Raw genomic sequence first — 14,726 nt, forward strand, 5'->3', positions numbered from 1 at the left:
CACGCGCACGGTGACCGCACCATGGTGGGGAAGGTTCGGATCCACTGAGCCTCAGCCAGCTCCTTGTGGATGAAATGCTAAGAGGCAAAGAGGCAGTAATCCCGGACAAGTCGTATGTGGAGACCTGGAAACTCAACCACTGAAAGGAAGTGACTTTCCTAAACTGGAGACGCAGAATTTGTTGCTTAACTTGTCAGAACTGACGTTCTCAGGTGTTCTGTGGGCTCTCGGGGTTCCCGAACGATGCTCAACAAGCGTTCTTGGCCGGTGACCATGGAGAATCTGGCTACACGCTTAAGGCAGTGTGGGGAGGAACACAAACGCACGCAAGGCGAGGAAAACACACCAGAGACCCCCGGGATGAAAGCGCTGAAAGTAGCAAGAGCAGGAAGCCAGTGGGGAGATGGGGGAGCAGTGTGTGTGTGATCCTGCAGCCAGAAAACAGACACGGGGTCAGGGAGGGAGAGGCTAGTGTCACTTCCTATTTATCCACCATCTTTCACTGGAGCATCTCAGAGCTCATGACAGGCGCAGCTCTTTAATCCTTCCCGAGGAAGACGCTGATTTCAAGGGCTCCCTGGGGAGCAAGAAATAAACCCCAGGATCAGAGTCCAGGGCCAACCTCCCCTCTGCCTCTCAACACCCTTCACTGTAGACGGCCCAGCCTACAGCAGGTGAGAAGCGGGTGGGCCCTAGAACAAGCCTCTGTCAGAGCCTTCAAAGTATTTGGACTCATTCACTTGGTTCATTTTACTCCCAAAGATCCATGCCAAGAAAAACAGTAATTTCAAAAGACAACAAAGAAGCTTTATGCAGGAATAGTCTCCTGAAACAGTATTCATAATAGCAAACAATTGTAACAGTTTAAGTGTTCAACAAGAGGGGGATTTGGTTTAGTAGGCAAAGACTAATGGAATTATTAGTTAGCAATTAAAATACTTCAGTGAGATCTTTAGAAACGTGGAAACAACCTTCTCTTGTACCACTACTATTAAAATGCAGAGCAGCCTATGGGTGGTTCTCAGTGGGTGGAGTAAGTATATTAGGTGGAGGGGGACGCAGGCACTGTGGTTTTGCTGTTTTTAAGAGGGGAACATTTCAAACAGTCCAGAGGGACAGACTAGTCTTCCACCTGCATTGCTCCCTGGAACGCAGCCCCCCCCCATCCCGAGCGGAGGCCACTGGGTACCACAGCATCTATATACAGATGAGGGTGATGAAGGGACACAGGTTAACAACGAGAAGGGGATCTTTTTGAGTGGAGGGATAATTTCTGTTGTTGTTCAGTCACTAAGTCATGTCTTGCGACCCCTTGGACTGTAGCATGCCAGGCTTCCCTGTCCTTCAGTATCTCCTGGAGTTTGCTCAAACCCATGTCCATTGAGTCGGTGATGCCATCCAACCAGCTCATCCTCTGTCGCCCCCTTCTCATTTTGCCCTCAATCTCTCCCAGCATCAGGGTCTTTTCCAAAGAGTTGGCTTTTTGCATCAGGTGACCAAAGTATGGGATTATAGGCAAATCTTATTTTCATTTGTTCCTTCCACGTTTCTGTAATTTTTGACGTGAAATAACCTAAGACAAGAGAGCAGCCTTATCTTCTCCAACCTGAATGGAAAAACCCACGGCCTGCTTATGGCCCCATGCGCAAACCTGGGTGGGGTGGGCGCTGCGGCTTCCTCGCGGCTCTGGTGGTGTCTTCAGGGGCTGTAGCTTAGAAGGGCCGTGCAAGGAGGAGTCAAAACGGATGAAAAGGAAATAAGCAAACTTCACACAAAAGGGAGAAATGCTTCAGTCAACACTGAAAAAGGGCCCCGGATTGGAACTCTTTGATAATGGTTCTCGACTCATTTCAAAATCAGCATTAGCCACCAAAATGTAAAGTATTAGTTTTATTAAAATGCAAATCAATCAACTAATCTTTCTGGTAACAGTTACTGAATTGCAGTATCCGTGTCAATTAAAATAGTATCCAATTTATTCTTGGCTGGAAGGAGGGTGGTCTTCTGAATTTTAAAATGCAAGCCTCCCTTAACTGAAAATTCTGTCTACTCTTTCTCATCTCTTTGGCTTTTAATTCATTCTAATTAAACATGATGGACTCCAAATATTTTGAAGTACCTGTTTAAACCTTTTTCTTCATTGGACAGTGACTATGACAAAGGGTCTCTCTCTTTAGGAAGCGTGGGTCTGCGCTGGGTGGCCAGTGGAGATTACTCACCTGCTGTTCTGACATGCGTTATCCGGGATCCTCAAGTTAGAGGGACGGGGTGGATGATCTCTACTTTTAAAAGTGATCATTTTGAAGGGAGTGAAAGTGATGGAAACCTTCTATTTTTGTTGATTGATCTTCTAAGTAACTGGAGACACACTGACAATTAAACATTTTTCTGACAGTCAAGTCCAAGGGGTAACTTACCAAGAGGAGGAAAATAGATCAGGACGCACCAAGGTCCAGTTACTGAGAGACAGAGAAACCGTCCTCCTCCCCGCCTCTGCCCCACCCCAAGTCCAGCAGATGCGCGCGTTAATGCTAATACTAGTGCAGACTGCATTCCGGACTCACTGCATTTGGAGCCCAGCCTTGAGGCGCTGTGTCCTGGGTCCCTGGACACCTAGTCAAGGATGACGTGGGATCCCTGGGCACAAAACTCTGTCACTTGGTTTTGACATTTTGAAACAATACCAAAACCTGGCTCTGTAAAAACAATGACTAGTTAGGAACCACAACTGCCCTCAGATGCCTGGAGTCAACATTCCTTTAATTCCACAGCTCTAAAGATGCAGGCACAGGACCCGGGAGATGGTCAGCTTCGCTGGGCACATACACATTATATATGCAAGATCATCTCATTGCATACTGACCACAGCAGGCCAATAAATCCCCCTTATGGGGATTTAACTTTCAGCTTTTGACCTTTGGATGAAAAACAAGTGAATCACTTCCTCCTGTTGGATTCACACCAGAGCTGATCTTAATAAAGTGATTTAGGAATGGTGAGAACGGAAAAGACTCAGGAAGAACCTTCATGGGTGAAAAGAGGAAACAAGAAGAAGTCAGACTGCTGTTGAGAACGACAGACAAACACTCCACGGGGCCCGGCTGACAGGTTTCGGGGGCGGGTGTGCCTGCCCCTCAGAGCTGCAGTCGACCGCTGAACATCACCCACCTGAGAGCGGCGTCTGCCCCGTGGTTACTCCTTCTGTGAAGTTCTGTTCTTAAATCCTGGGTTCGTTTATTTTTTAGAATGTGTGACTGTACCCTGAGGCATGTGGGACTGAAGTTCTCTCACCAGGGATCGAACCCACAACCCCTGCATCGGAAGGCGGAGTCTTAACCACTGGACCCCTGGGGAAGTCCCCCTTCTGTGAAGTTTTATATTGTGAGAGAAGGCCACTGGGCTGAGGAAACAAAGAGCCGGCCGCCCTGCGGGAGCTGACATCACTCACTTGGTGCTGCTGAAGGAATCACGTGTGGCTGCTGCAACAGTAAAGATACTCTTTATTTGTGGTGGTTCAAGGCCGTGGGGTGGGGAGTGGGGGGGCGCGTCCTTTGTTCCCGGAAGCACAGTGGGGACAGGCTTCCTGGGCCGCCTCAGGCCCTGTTCTGGACTGCGCACATTCCCAGGATCACAGCCCATGGCTTCCTCCACCAGGATAGGGTGTGCAGTGGCCCCGTCTCAGGCCTCGAGCTGGAAAGATGGGCGCCGTCAGGCCCCATGACCGTCATCACGGGGGTTGAGTTGGCCAAAAAGGGATCGATACAGCTCTGTCCTGGAAGACAAATGAAACAAACTGGTTAATGCATTGGTTTAACTTTTCAAGGTTAGAAAAGAACCCAGAAGCTGGGAAACACCCCAGTCTGAGTCTTCAATTGAAAACACAGCTGCGTAATTAAAAATGCATCCCACAGCTCTTCTTCACAAACACAGAGGAGGGGAAGAACCTGGAAGCGGCCAAACAGCAGAATATGTAAATAGTCCGGCGTGGCTGGATACCCTGTCTCCAGGGAACCAGTTTTCTATAAGTTTGCCCTTTACAGACAGGCTCTTCAAGTAAGAAAACAAGATTGAATATTTTAATAGGATGTATGAGACTGCCACACGAGGAGGATTCAATCAGACATGGGATGTAGGGGATATAATTTAGTTTTCATACATTTTCCTGGACTTGGCAGTACTTGAAAAACAATGGAAATGACCCAGCAACAAGATTCCAATTACCAGCACACATGCAGCTGCTCGGCCACAGGGGCCCTTCTCGAACCCCGCCCTTCCACTGTCCTCCGGCGAATAAGTAATTTGATTGGTTAATTTATTTCTAAATTTGGGTTTGATGTTAAAACAAAAAACAACCCTAACATGCCAGGGTCTTGGGTCCTTGAAAATGAATAAATGACCTGGCACTTGGGGACCAAACCTGTACCCTCAGGGAAGGAGGGCAGGCACAGGGCAGAGGTCACAGACCAGCGAGTAAATGACCAGGGAGAAAGCTATCCCCACTCTGTTTATGTTGTCAAAAGCCAAAACCTGCCATCCTCGACAGGCTGGCTGGTCGAAGTGCTCTCATTGCTTGAGAGTCATCATGAGCAAATCTGATTTTCAAAATGAAGAGCAAAAAACTCCCCATGCTTCAGACAGCTATTCCTGGTCCAGCCACATTTCAACACAAAATCTTACGAGTCTGTTTGAATTCACCCAGCTACAGCTCTGGGTACCAACAGCGAAGTGTTAGTCGCTCAGTTATGTCCGACTCTTTGCGACCCCGAGAACTGCAGCCCACCAAGCTCCTCTGTCCATGGAATTCTCCGGGCAAGAATACTGGAGTGGGTAGCCATCTCCTTCTCCAGGAGATCTTCCTGACCCAGACTGAATCCAAGTCTCCTGCATTGCAGGCAGATTCTTTACCATGAGAGCCACTTGGGAAGCCCAACAGAGGTATTCTAATTAGCAACCCCAGCAACAGAAACAGCATATTGAAACTTTTAAAACAGGGAAAAGTCTTAAAGAAAGAACCACTGAAGCAGTGAATGTAAACTAACCTTGTCATGCTGGGGACCATGAGGCAGGCAGGGAAAGTGTGGCCAGAAAACAGTGGGTCTCCCATATTATTATAGGAATGTTATGGCAAGAACCTGCCGGTACCCTTAGCTGCCCATGGTATCCCTGGGCCAACGACAAAGGCTGCGGTTCGCCCGGAGCCGCAGGGTCTCTTTTCTTCCTGAGGGATAAACATCTGCCCGGCTCAGCCCCGCACGTGTGCTCAAGGGGAAAGGCGCCTTCGGACCACATGCAAATGACAGGCAGGCAGCCTCCTTCTGGAGGCAGTGGCTTCTAAATCACCGGCTCCATCACATAGAAGACAGCCCTGCCCTGCCCAGGCATGACTTGCTCACGCAATGGCCTGCCTACCTGCCAATAAGTGCAAATCTCTCTGGCCATTTCCACAAAGAAATTAAACGGTGTTAAGGGGAGGGTCGCCATGACAATGAGGATGGTGTGGCTTTAAGGCTGTGGAGGCACATCGCCACGGAGCCCTTCATGATCACTCCTTCCAGCCTTGCCCACACCAGACCCATCATTACCACTGAGCAAATGCTTCCTTTCCACACCGCAACATCAGTGAACTACTGGGGCTACGCGGCAGTCACTGCCCGCAGCAGGGTTCACGTGTCAGAAGCGGAAAGAGAGATGCTGAAACCCGTGTTTTGATAGAACATCATTTCACACTCAGGTGGGCAAGGCAGACAAACATATGCAGCTGTTCATGGCAAAGCAACCTGGACAGCAGAGTGGTCTGGATTCATAAAATATTTTTTATAGCAAAGAGAGAAAAAATACAAATCAGGGATTATTCCCACCTGAGAATCCCCAAGCAATTTCAATTCCAAGTCCTCCTTCACCCACAACCACCAATCAGGGACTGTTTTCACCCTCAAAGTATCTCAGACGTCCCTGCTGCTCCAGGCACCTTCATTTCAGAGCCTACCATCTCTCACCAAGAAGGTGGCGACAGACTTCTCAGCGACTTTTCTGTTCCCATCTCCTACCCATTGTCCACGACCCTCAGCCCCGACTCTAAAGGCTCTAGAGATGGACAAAGCTGACCCTCCTGGGGTCCAAGAGCATGACCAGGATGAAGACCCCCAAAGTCCAGTGGCTCAGCTCAGCTCCCGGCCCTTCTTCCCTGCAGAGGCCCTGCCTGGGGCGGAGGTGGGAAAAACACGGCCATGAAGGTGAGGTCTGTGGGCTGGTCCTCAGCCTCTCTGCACGGCCCCTAACACAACTCTCCAAAATCCCGCAGCCCCTGCGCACATTTTTAAATTGACATATAAAATTTTTCTCGATAAATGTAATAGGCACAAAGGATATAATTATCAGAAAATTGTGCATACTAACTTTTAAAATAAAACTCTTGCATCCCGTTTGTAATACACCCCATGGAACCTATGTGCCATACTGATCTGATATCCATCACCGCTCACTTAAACAACACGTAAACAAACTCGTTAACTTGGAAATTTTACAGCATCCTTTTTTTCTTAAACTTGGATTTCCATTTGATTTTTCCCTATAGGTTTTTGTCTTAATATAATTGATTTATGCTTGAAAGTCTTCTATTGATTACTCTATGATACTTTTTAGCCACAAAAATAAGGATGCAAATTGATGCACTTTTTGAAGTTTAAAAAGTTGAAACAAAAATATTTTAATTTCTTGGGACCATAAAGCTCTAAGTTAATTTTGAAAAATTATACTTCTGGACTGTGTTATCACTGTAATTATTATTAGGATACAACTGATATATACGATAACAATATAATAAAGTTTGGTATAATTTTGGTAAATTTTTAATATGTGTAAAATGTTACTGGAAATTATCTCTTAATGATATGGATGAGGCTTCGCCCTCCATTCCCATTCCAGGAATGAATATTATTTATCGCTAGAATGAAAGAAGGTTCAGCAGCGATTCTACCTACTTTTTAGCTTCTGTAGCCATCACTGATGAGAAACGTGCCATGAAAACAAGTAGATGTGGGAAAGGGCAAGTTTTGTTACAGCGACGACACTCAGTTCTTCTAATTCCTGCTGAACTAACCGCCGTTTCCCCCTAATCTCAGAGTGCTCTCCCACGAAAAATCAGTTTTAATGATCTATCAGCTGACAACTCAATTAGGTGCTCCTGCAATCCTGCTGAGAATAAAGACCTGGAGCCACCTGCCCGTCAGGGCTCTGTTACCTGGTCCCGGGTCCCGGTGGGTCGCAATCCCTGCCCTGATATGTTGACTGCTCCTTTTGTGAGGTTCCCCCACTCCGGGGCAAGGAGGGGCTTCATGTTCAGTGAGGACAACTGTGAAAGGCAAGGGAGGAGGGGAACCTGCAACTCCGCTTGGCCAGGACTGCTGCAGGAAAGAGCTGGAAATTGATTCCTGCCAACTCCCTGTGTCTCCTTTCCCAGGGGAAGATGTCTGCGTGGCACAGGAGGAAGACTGAGGTGGGGGTGGGGTGGGTTCTGAGCGGTGCCCCCAACCCAGGCGAGTGCTCAGCCCAGGGCCAGGGCTCAGGGAGGGCAGAGGACCCGGAAGGAAACAGGGCACACGCGGGTCCCCTCCCAGAGCCAGGAAACAAAACTAGACACAACTGGGAAAGGAAAAGCCACGCTGGGACAGAGGGCCAGCCCGCCTTCTGCTGCAGAGCCTGCCCCACCCCAGCCCCAGCATCTCTCCCAACCAGGATTTAGCCACGCAGAGAAGCTGAACTATCAATCCTTCGGGTTAACCTTGTCTCCATCCGATTCTCCAGGGTAAGCATGTAGTTTAATACTTGAGGTCCCCTTAAGGCTATGCATAATGAAGTTTTTTTTTTTCCTTAATACATAATTCCTGCTCCCTACCACATTAAGAGTCCAGATTTGAATCACTGAGCTGAAATGCCTTCCCCCCTTTGTTACCCTGCCCCCCACACTCTCGGCCTCAAAGGCCAGTGGGAACGTCCACTGTAGGAAATGTATTAATGGGGGTATCATGCAGGAGAATAACCCACAGAGTAATTAACAGGACTTGGACCTAAGGTAGAAGGTCGATAGCAGGGGCTCTTCCTTGAATTAAAATTTAACTTACCCTTTATTGCAACCTACAAAAGCAAGTAATGAGCACTAACATTTTTATTTCTTTTAAACTGTCATTTAGGCTGTAGAGGGGATAATTACCTATCTCTAGTGTAGTAAGGTTTTATAACCCTTAGTGAGGCATTTTCTAATTTAATATTTTTACTATATTATCATAAAACCTGTTTCTGGAAAAAAAAGATCATGGATTAGCAGCCATTTTCCATAAAGACAGAATGTATGTGTGTGTGTGTATATGTGTGGATACTAGGACTCAGCCTATTTATTATGTGATGTGAAGAGACCCAAGTGTGCCCAGTCAAGCTGGCTGTGAGATGCTATCCCTTGAGTGGCGGGCAAGGCTCAAAGGGGCCCTAAATGAAACGGTGTGTCTAGGTGCAGCCCAGTCGCACGCACTCCTCACCGACTGCGGCATAGCCCGGGACAGAGGCGCACCTGAGCCCACAGAGATCTGGGCGGGGGTGCGGTCAATGATGCCAGGAGCTCGCAGCACTGAGACCAAAGGAGCTTGCACCGGCCACACCCCAGACACCCGATTCTCCTCTTCCGGCCCGGACACCTCCAAGCTACACCCACCTGGCCCTGTGGCCTTAAAAGCAGGAAGAGGAGAAAGCAGCCAGGGCACTGCACCCTAAAGAAACCCGCACCACCTCCAAAAGTACCTCCTGGTCTCCGAGCAAGTACGACATGCCGGGACTCCAGCCATTCTTCCCAAGGTGCCAGTGGAGACAACCGCTGCCTTCCTGATTAAAACTCTATGCAGAATTTGTTCTTGATTAATTTGAGACTGCTCATCAGTTGCTTCACTGGGGGTGAGGCGGGGGGGTTCCTCCCTAACTATACAAGATGCGTCCACGAGGGCCCACCCTCCCTGGTAATCCCCTCCTCGGCCCTGCACACCCGAACGGCCTGTGCCGCGTGCTTCTGCGGGGCTTCATGTCTTAGACACACACTTGCGAATCCAAGGATGATGAAGTGCACAAAGGGAACGTGAGTCTAGGCTCTGATCGCAATAGTCCAGCAGAACCTTGACTGAACCCAAATCATTGTGTCAGGACAGACATGGCCGGAGCAGAAACTCACATTAACCACCATGGTTGCTGATGGCAGATGCGCTTTTAATAATTATTGGTGATGTTACTGATGCAGGATTTTGTTTATGTTTGTGTTTCAAAAACACTTTACTTGTTAGTGCTGTGGAAACTTATAAACCTGTATCAGGTGAGGATGGTTCCTTGGCCTCAGAGTGTAACACACAGGTTTAACAGATTCACAACATACATGTGAATGCCTATCTGTTAGGTTTTTGCAGGATTATCAAAACAGGAATGACATGGCAGAAGCTAGGTTGGGAAGGTGATCATGTGGAGTCACTCTGTTGGGACAACCCACTCCATTTGAAGATGTGGGAACACTCTTCCTCCGACTGGGCCCCACTCTGCCACTGTGGGACTCCCACCCATGGTCCGACCATCTACAGCTGAAGGGACAGTTATTCCCTGGGGCAGCATTTCAACTACTGCTGTCTTCTCCTAACTAAGTCTGGTCTTTTCCAGATGGAAACAAACACTCCATCCTGCTACGACAAGGCTGGGCTTCTCCTGCCAGCCTGGCAGGACCCCTCTGAGCGCTCCAGGGGCCTGAGTCAGTGTCTGCACCCTCTGAGCCCACCTCACGGGTCTGGATGGTCCAGGAGGCCCAGGTGTGCAGGATGGGCTCTGTCGTCACCTCTGTCTTCAGCACGTCCTTTCCTGCCCTCACGGAGCTTCCAGTCTCTGTTCTGCCTGCAGGCAGGCCCAGGGCATTCCACATGCCAACTGAAAAAAGCTGTCTTGCCAATGATCACTTGGCCTCAAACCAAGGGGTCCTCCTAACGCAGCTGCTAGGGTCTGTTCCCTAGACACTACAGACAAGATGGCACCTTCCTGCATCTTTCATTCCGCCTGCTTCCTCTCACCCAAATCCATTCTACTCTGTATCAGAGACTTTACAGGTGAGAGAAAGATGTCTGAGAACTGGTTCTATGGCCTAAGAGGGGGAACTGTGTGGATTCAGACAGCAGGTGGCTGCTCCGGGCCCCGGGGGCTGTGTGCACACACGGCAGTGGGATTGGGGGTGGGGGGCCGTGCGCACACAGCAGTGGATCGGGGGTGGGGGGCCGTGCGCACATAGCAGTGGATCGGGGGTGGGGCAGAGCCCCCAGCTGAGACTTTGTCTGTCAGGAAGCCTGGACAGTGAGGAAGGCAATGCCAGTGAAGGCACAGAAGTGCATCTTGTAAGGAGGGAGTACCACTCAGGGTGATGTAAAAAGATCATCAGAGTAGAAAACTCAGAGTTCCTGGGTAAAGCCAAAAGGTCAGCACTTAACGCCCTCCCTCTCCTCCCAGCATCCCCAGCAACAGAGTGGCTTCTCCCCTGAAATGCCAGCACAACTGCATGCCAAAAAACAATACACAGAAAAAGCCAAGAAAGGTGAAAAGACAGAAAAAGCAACCTTCTCTTACCGAGGGCTGTTTCTTAACAGGGTCAAGTGAACAGAGTAACAGTAATTCAGAGAATGCCCTTACCTCTCACCAATTACCTACAACTGGACACAGGGCAAACCTCCCTTCAGAACCAGGCTGAACGCTCCATAAGCTACAGGACAGCTCACCGCAGCTGCCCAGATCTGCCGGAAGGTGGCAGCACACGACGCACTTCTCTGGACCAGGCAACTAGCGCGGCTCCAGCACACTGGCCATAAATTACCCATCACCTCTGCTCTCCTCACCATCCTCCCCAGTGCTTGAAGGAGACTCTGGAAGGTCTGTTCCAATTCGCTCCTTTGGTCAGGTCAGAACTGGGTCCTTCAAACCTCTGCAAATGCTTTTAGCCCCACAGCTTTAAATTACAGATGGTGACATGTGACCTCTGGCCTGTCTCCTAAAGATCAGACTCGAGATTTATAAATGTTCAAAGACACAGGTTCAGGTCCCAGACAAAGGAACTGAAGGAGGAAGGATGGGTGAAAGGATGCGAGGGGTGAGTCTGCGGGGCTTTCTCCCCACCCGTGTTCCCTCCTTGTTCTCATGTCAGTTACAAATTCACTCCCCTTAAACAAGGAAGCAAAACACTTCAAACTCCATCATTCTACCACTAGTTTCAAGCCTTTAAAATTCTTTTATAGAAAAATAATTTACCTTGGTGGGACTTGCTAAGAAGAAGAGGTGGGGCCGGAGGGTGAGGAAGGACCGCTCAACAAAAGGGATGTCGCCTCCTCTCCTGTGCGTTAATATTCCATATTCCTGGGATGATTTCCACTTTCACAGTTTGACTGTTTTATAACAGATTTGATGCGAGAGAAGACAAATGGCCTCACAGAGGAAGGACGACAAATCATCTCACTGCTTTTAGTGGGGTTTTCTCTTTATTTTTATTTACTTTGATTCTGTGTCTGGGCTGGGGAGCGCTCTGCCTTGCTGGAGATATTTAATATTAACGTCAGGCCCCCGCGACCCTGGCAATAGAGTTGGCCGGTGTTGTGTTTACAGCGTTGTGACTGCTGGCTTCAGGAAGATGAAGCTCCTCGTTCAAACAGCAGCCCCTCTGACAGCGCCTGTTAAAAGCCACGGGATGCTTCACTGCTTGGATGTGAATCACCTCCTCCAGCCGCAGGAAGGGGAGGCTGACACTGAGTTACATTTGTATCCCTATCAAGACCGCTGCCCGAGGACCCAGGGCCTGGGTGGGGGGCGGTGTGTGATCCTTTTCTCAGATCCTTCTCACAGCTACTCCGAGGGGGTCAAAACACATAGGAATAAGCGAAGATGTCTGTGGTCAACCCAGAGTTGCAGCAAGGCATTCCATCACTGCCGGTGCTAATCTGAAGGACTGACTTGACCAAAAAAACCTAGTCCTGATCCGAACATAAAAGCAGCGACTTTTTTTATCCGAACATAAAAGCAGCTCGGGACACGGAGCCCCGGGTTCAGCTCAGCCCGCAGGACACAAAGGTCCCGCAGGGTCCTGGGGGCAGGAGCCGCCCGCCCGCCCAGGGGGAAACCCTCCATGTCTGCTCCCGCTCTGCCCTCCTTTTCCCTTCCCCCCACCGCCCTTCCCTGGGTCCTGTTCTTGCCCCCCCTCCCTTTCCCTGGTAAACCATCCGCACTCGCAGCCCCAGCGAGCTCCTGGGTGTGAAGGGAGCACTGCACCCAGAGACCTGACTGCGGACCTCACCAGGCCCCACGAGGCTGCTCTGCCCCTAAACGACCTTTGTTAAATGGCACACAGTATCTACATGTGGGATCTAAACATACGATACAGGGGGGCCTATTTACAAAACAGAAATAGACCCACAAACGTAGATAACAAACTTATCCTTACCAGAGGGGGAAGGGGTGGGAGGAGAAGCTAGGAGTCCGGGATTAACAGATACACACCAGTATATACAAAGCAGGCAAACGGCAAGAACCTACTGTGTACACAGGGAACTATAGTCAGTGTCTTACAATAACCTACGGTGGAAATGAATATGAAAAAGAGATAAATGTGTCTTTTCACACACACACACACACACCTGAATCACTTTGCTGTATACCTGAAACACTGCAAATCAACTATACTTCAAAAAATTTTAAAAAACAAACTACCTTTGTTAGTCATGTCCCACACTTAGCTGTTTAATGGCAGGGAGCTACAAAGCTATAGGGATCAACACCACATTTTCTGATTAAAAAATAAAATCTACAAGATACCTATCTCAGCTCTATAAGATCCCTACTTGAAGGGTCTTGTTTGGACAATTTACAGTAAATGACAAAATGCAAACTGATGCCCTCCATCTGTCAATCTTGTTTAGTTTTTAATGTCTTCCTTCAAAGAACTTGCTCCTCTCTCCTGTGTATCAAGAGAGAAATTTGGAAAAAGGTTTCTCCTAGCCACCTGCCAGGGAAACCTTCCCTAGGAGGAGTGCCCAGGAGTCCAGAGCTTCTAGGTGTCTGCCCTGGGGCCGCCTCCCCACGCAAGTGCCTGGGTTCACCAGCCAGTCACTGAAGTCAGCAGTCTGATGACCTCAGCTGGTTACAGGGCTGATTTTTAAAAGCCTGACTGCTCTGTGCAAAATGAGTAGTTTGCGTTTCTGCCCCTGGAAGCTGGGGAGTCCTCTGTATTGCACGGCTGTGCCTCCCCTGCAGGATGGAGAGGCGGACAGGGAGGCTGAGCACTGCCAAGTGCGTGCAGGAGAAAATGTGTATTGATTTCTTCTTTCTTATAAAGGAGCACAAAGCAGTGAGGAACAATTGGTCCTCTTCGCTGCATTTCACATTCCACACAGGACAAAGGGCCCAACCCCCACCAGCCTCCGAGAGGCAGGAAGGGGAAACTTGCGGGGCAGCTCCTGGGTGTCAGAGGCCACCATGGTGTTGGGGTCCACTGCGGGGGCGGGGGACGACATGCCCAACACCCTGGGCTGCAAACGCCTCCCCTGCCTCCAGCCAGTAATCTCCCTCTCCCGACTGATGTTTCCTCATCTGTATTGGAGAGGAAAGAGTCTTCAGTCTTATTTACCTTTTAAGTGGAGGTGCCCAGAGGGTAAAAGAGTTAATGTTTATAAAGTGCTCTGCTCCCCAGAGGGAGACAATGGATAAAACACAAGGTGTGGTTATGGCTCATTCAAGACCTCATTTCCAGGGTAGTTAGTAATAGCTTCCCATTACAGATGCCTGCTCCCCAGCACCTGGAACTGAAAGTACACTCAGGCGATGCCCTTTATCTAAATATCCTTTTTTTGGCTTGACACTTAAAACCAACACTAAAAATAACAAAAGGAAACCGGGGACAATTACGCCTTGTTAACGCACATACAGGAGCCATTCCAGAGCTGTTTTCTTCTTAAATCAAACAAAATCCTGAGAGTAGTCAAAAAAAAAAAAAAAAACCTGACCTACAATGAGAATTGTTCAACCCAGGACCCTGTCCACACATTCTGTGTTTCCAAGGTAACTAGTAATTTGTAGAAGGGCCACCAGAAACCACACCCAGTATGGTTATCACAGCCAAGATGGGCAGGAGAAGACCTTCATAGGCACACATCTGTGGTGTAGACTTGTGACCTTTTCCCAAGGCTCAGCCTAAGTAAAACGACCTCCAAAACTCTCAAGGTAAAGAATGAAGTCCCAGGGCTGGACTCTGTATTTCTGGGTTTTTCCAGCTTGGCCAAGAGCAAAGAACAAAGCATGGAGCTGGCCCTTGGGCAGCGCAACGTTCTTGTGTGGAGACAAAGCCCGCAGAGGATCAGGGCCCGCGCTGCTGGTGAACTGGCCGGGCACGGGGTGCTGGGGGAACAGAGCGAAGTGAGGACGGTCCCCGACGCTTGACCGGGGCTTCCCTGGAGGCTCCGTGGTGGAGAGGCCACCTACCAGTGCAGGGGACACGGGGGTTCAACCCCTGGCCTGGGGAGACCAGGCTCTGGAGCAGCTCCACCCGTGTGCCACAACTGCTGAGCCTGTGCTCCAGGGCCCGGGAGCTGCAGCTACCCAGCCTACATGCTGCACACGCAGCCTGCTCATCCGGAGCCCACGCTCCGCGGCAAGAGGAGCCACCGTGAGGAGCCCGCACAGTC

At 49.4% G+C, this 14,726-nt stretch overlaps 1 protein-coding gene across 2 annotated transcripts in view; it reads right to left on the reverse strand.

Annotated features, from left to right (window-relative positions):
- Window positions 1-3,479: 3,479 nt before the first annotated feature.
- Window positions 3,480-14,726, reverse strand: part of AATF (apoptosis antagonizing transcription factor) — a 100,692-nt gene continuing 89,445 nt past the window's right edge. For both annotated transcript variants that reach the window (XR_010659633.1, XM_065909140.1), the window contains one exon: window positions 3,480-3,772. Coding sequence is in view for 1 of the 2 variants with exons in the window: in XM_065909140.1 (XP_065765212.1) it covers window positions 3,709-3,772 (64 nt within the window). In the remaining variant the exon portion in view is untranslated. The remainder of the gene's footprint in view (window positions 3,773-14,726) is intronic.

The sequence above is a fragment of the Muntiacus reevesi genome, chromosome 18 (genome assembly GCF_963930625.1).
Source record: "Muntiacus reevesi chromosome 18, mMunRee1.1, whole genome shotgun sequence".
NCBI lineage: Eukaryota > Metazoa > Chordata > Mammalia > Artiodactyla > Cervidae > Muntiacus > Muntiacus reevesi.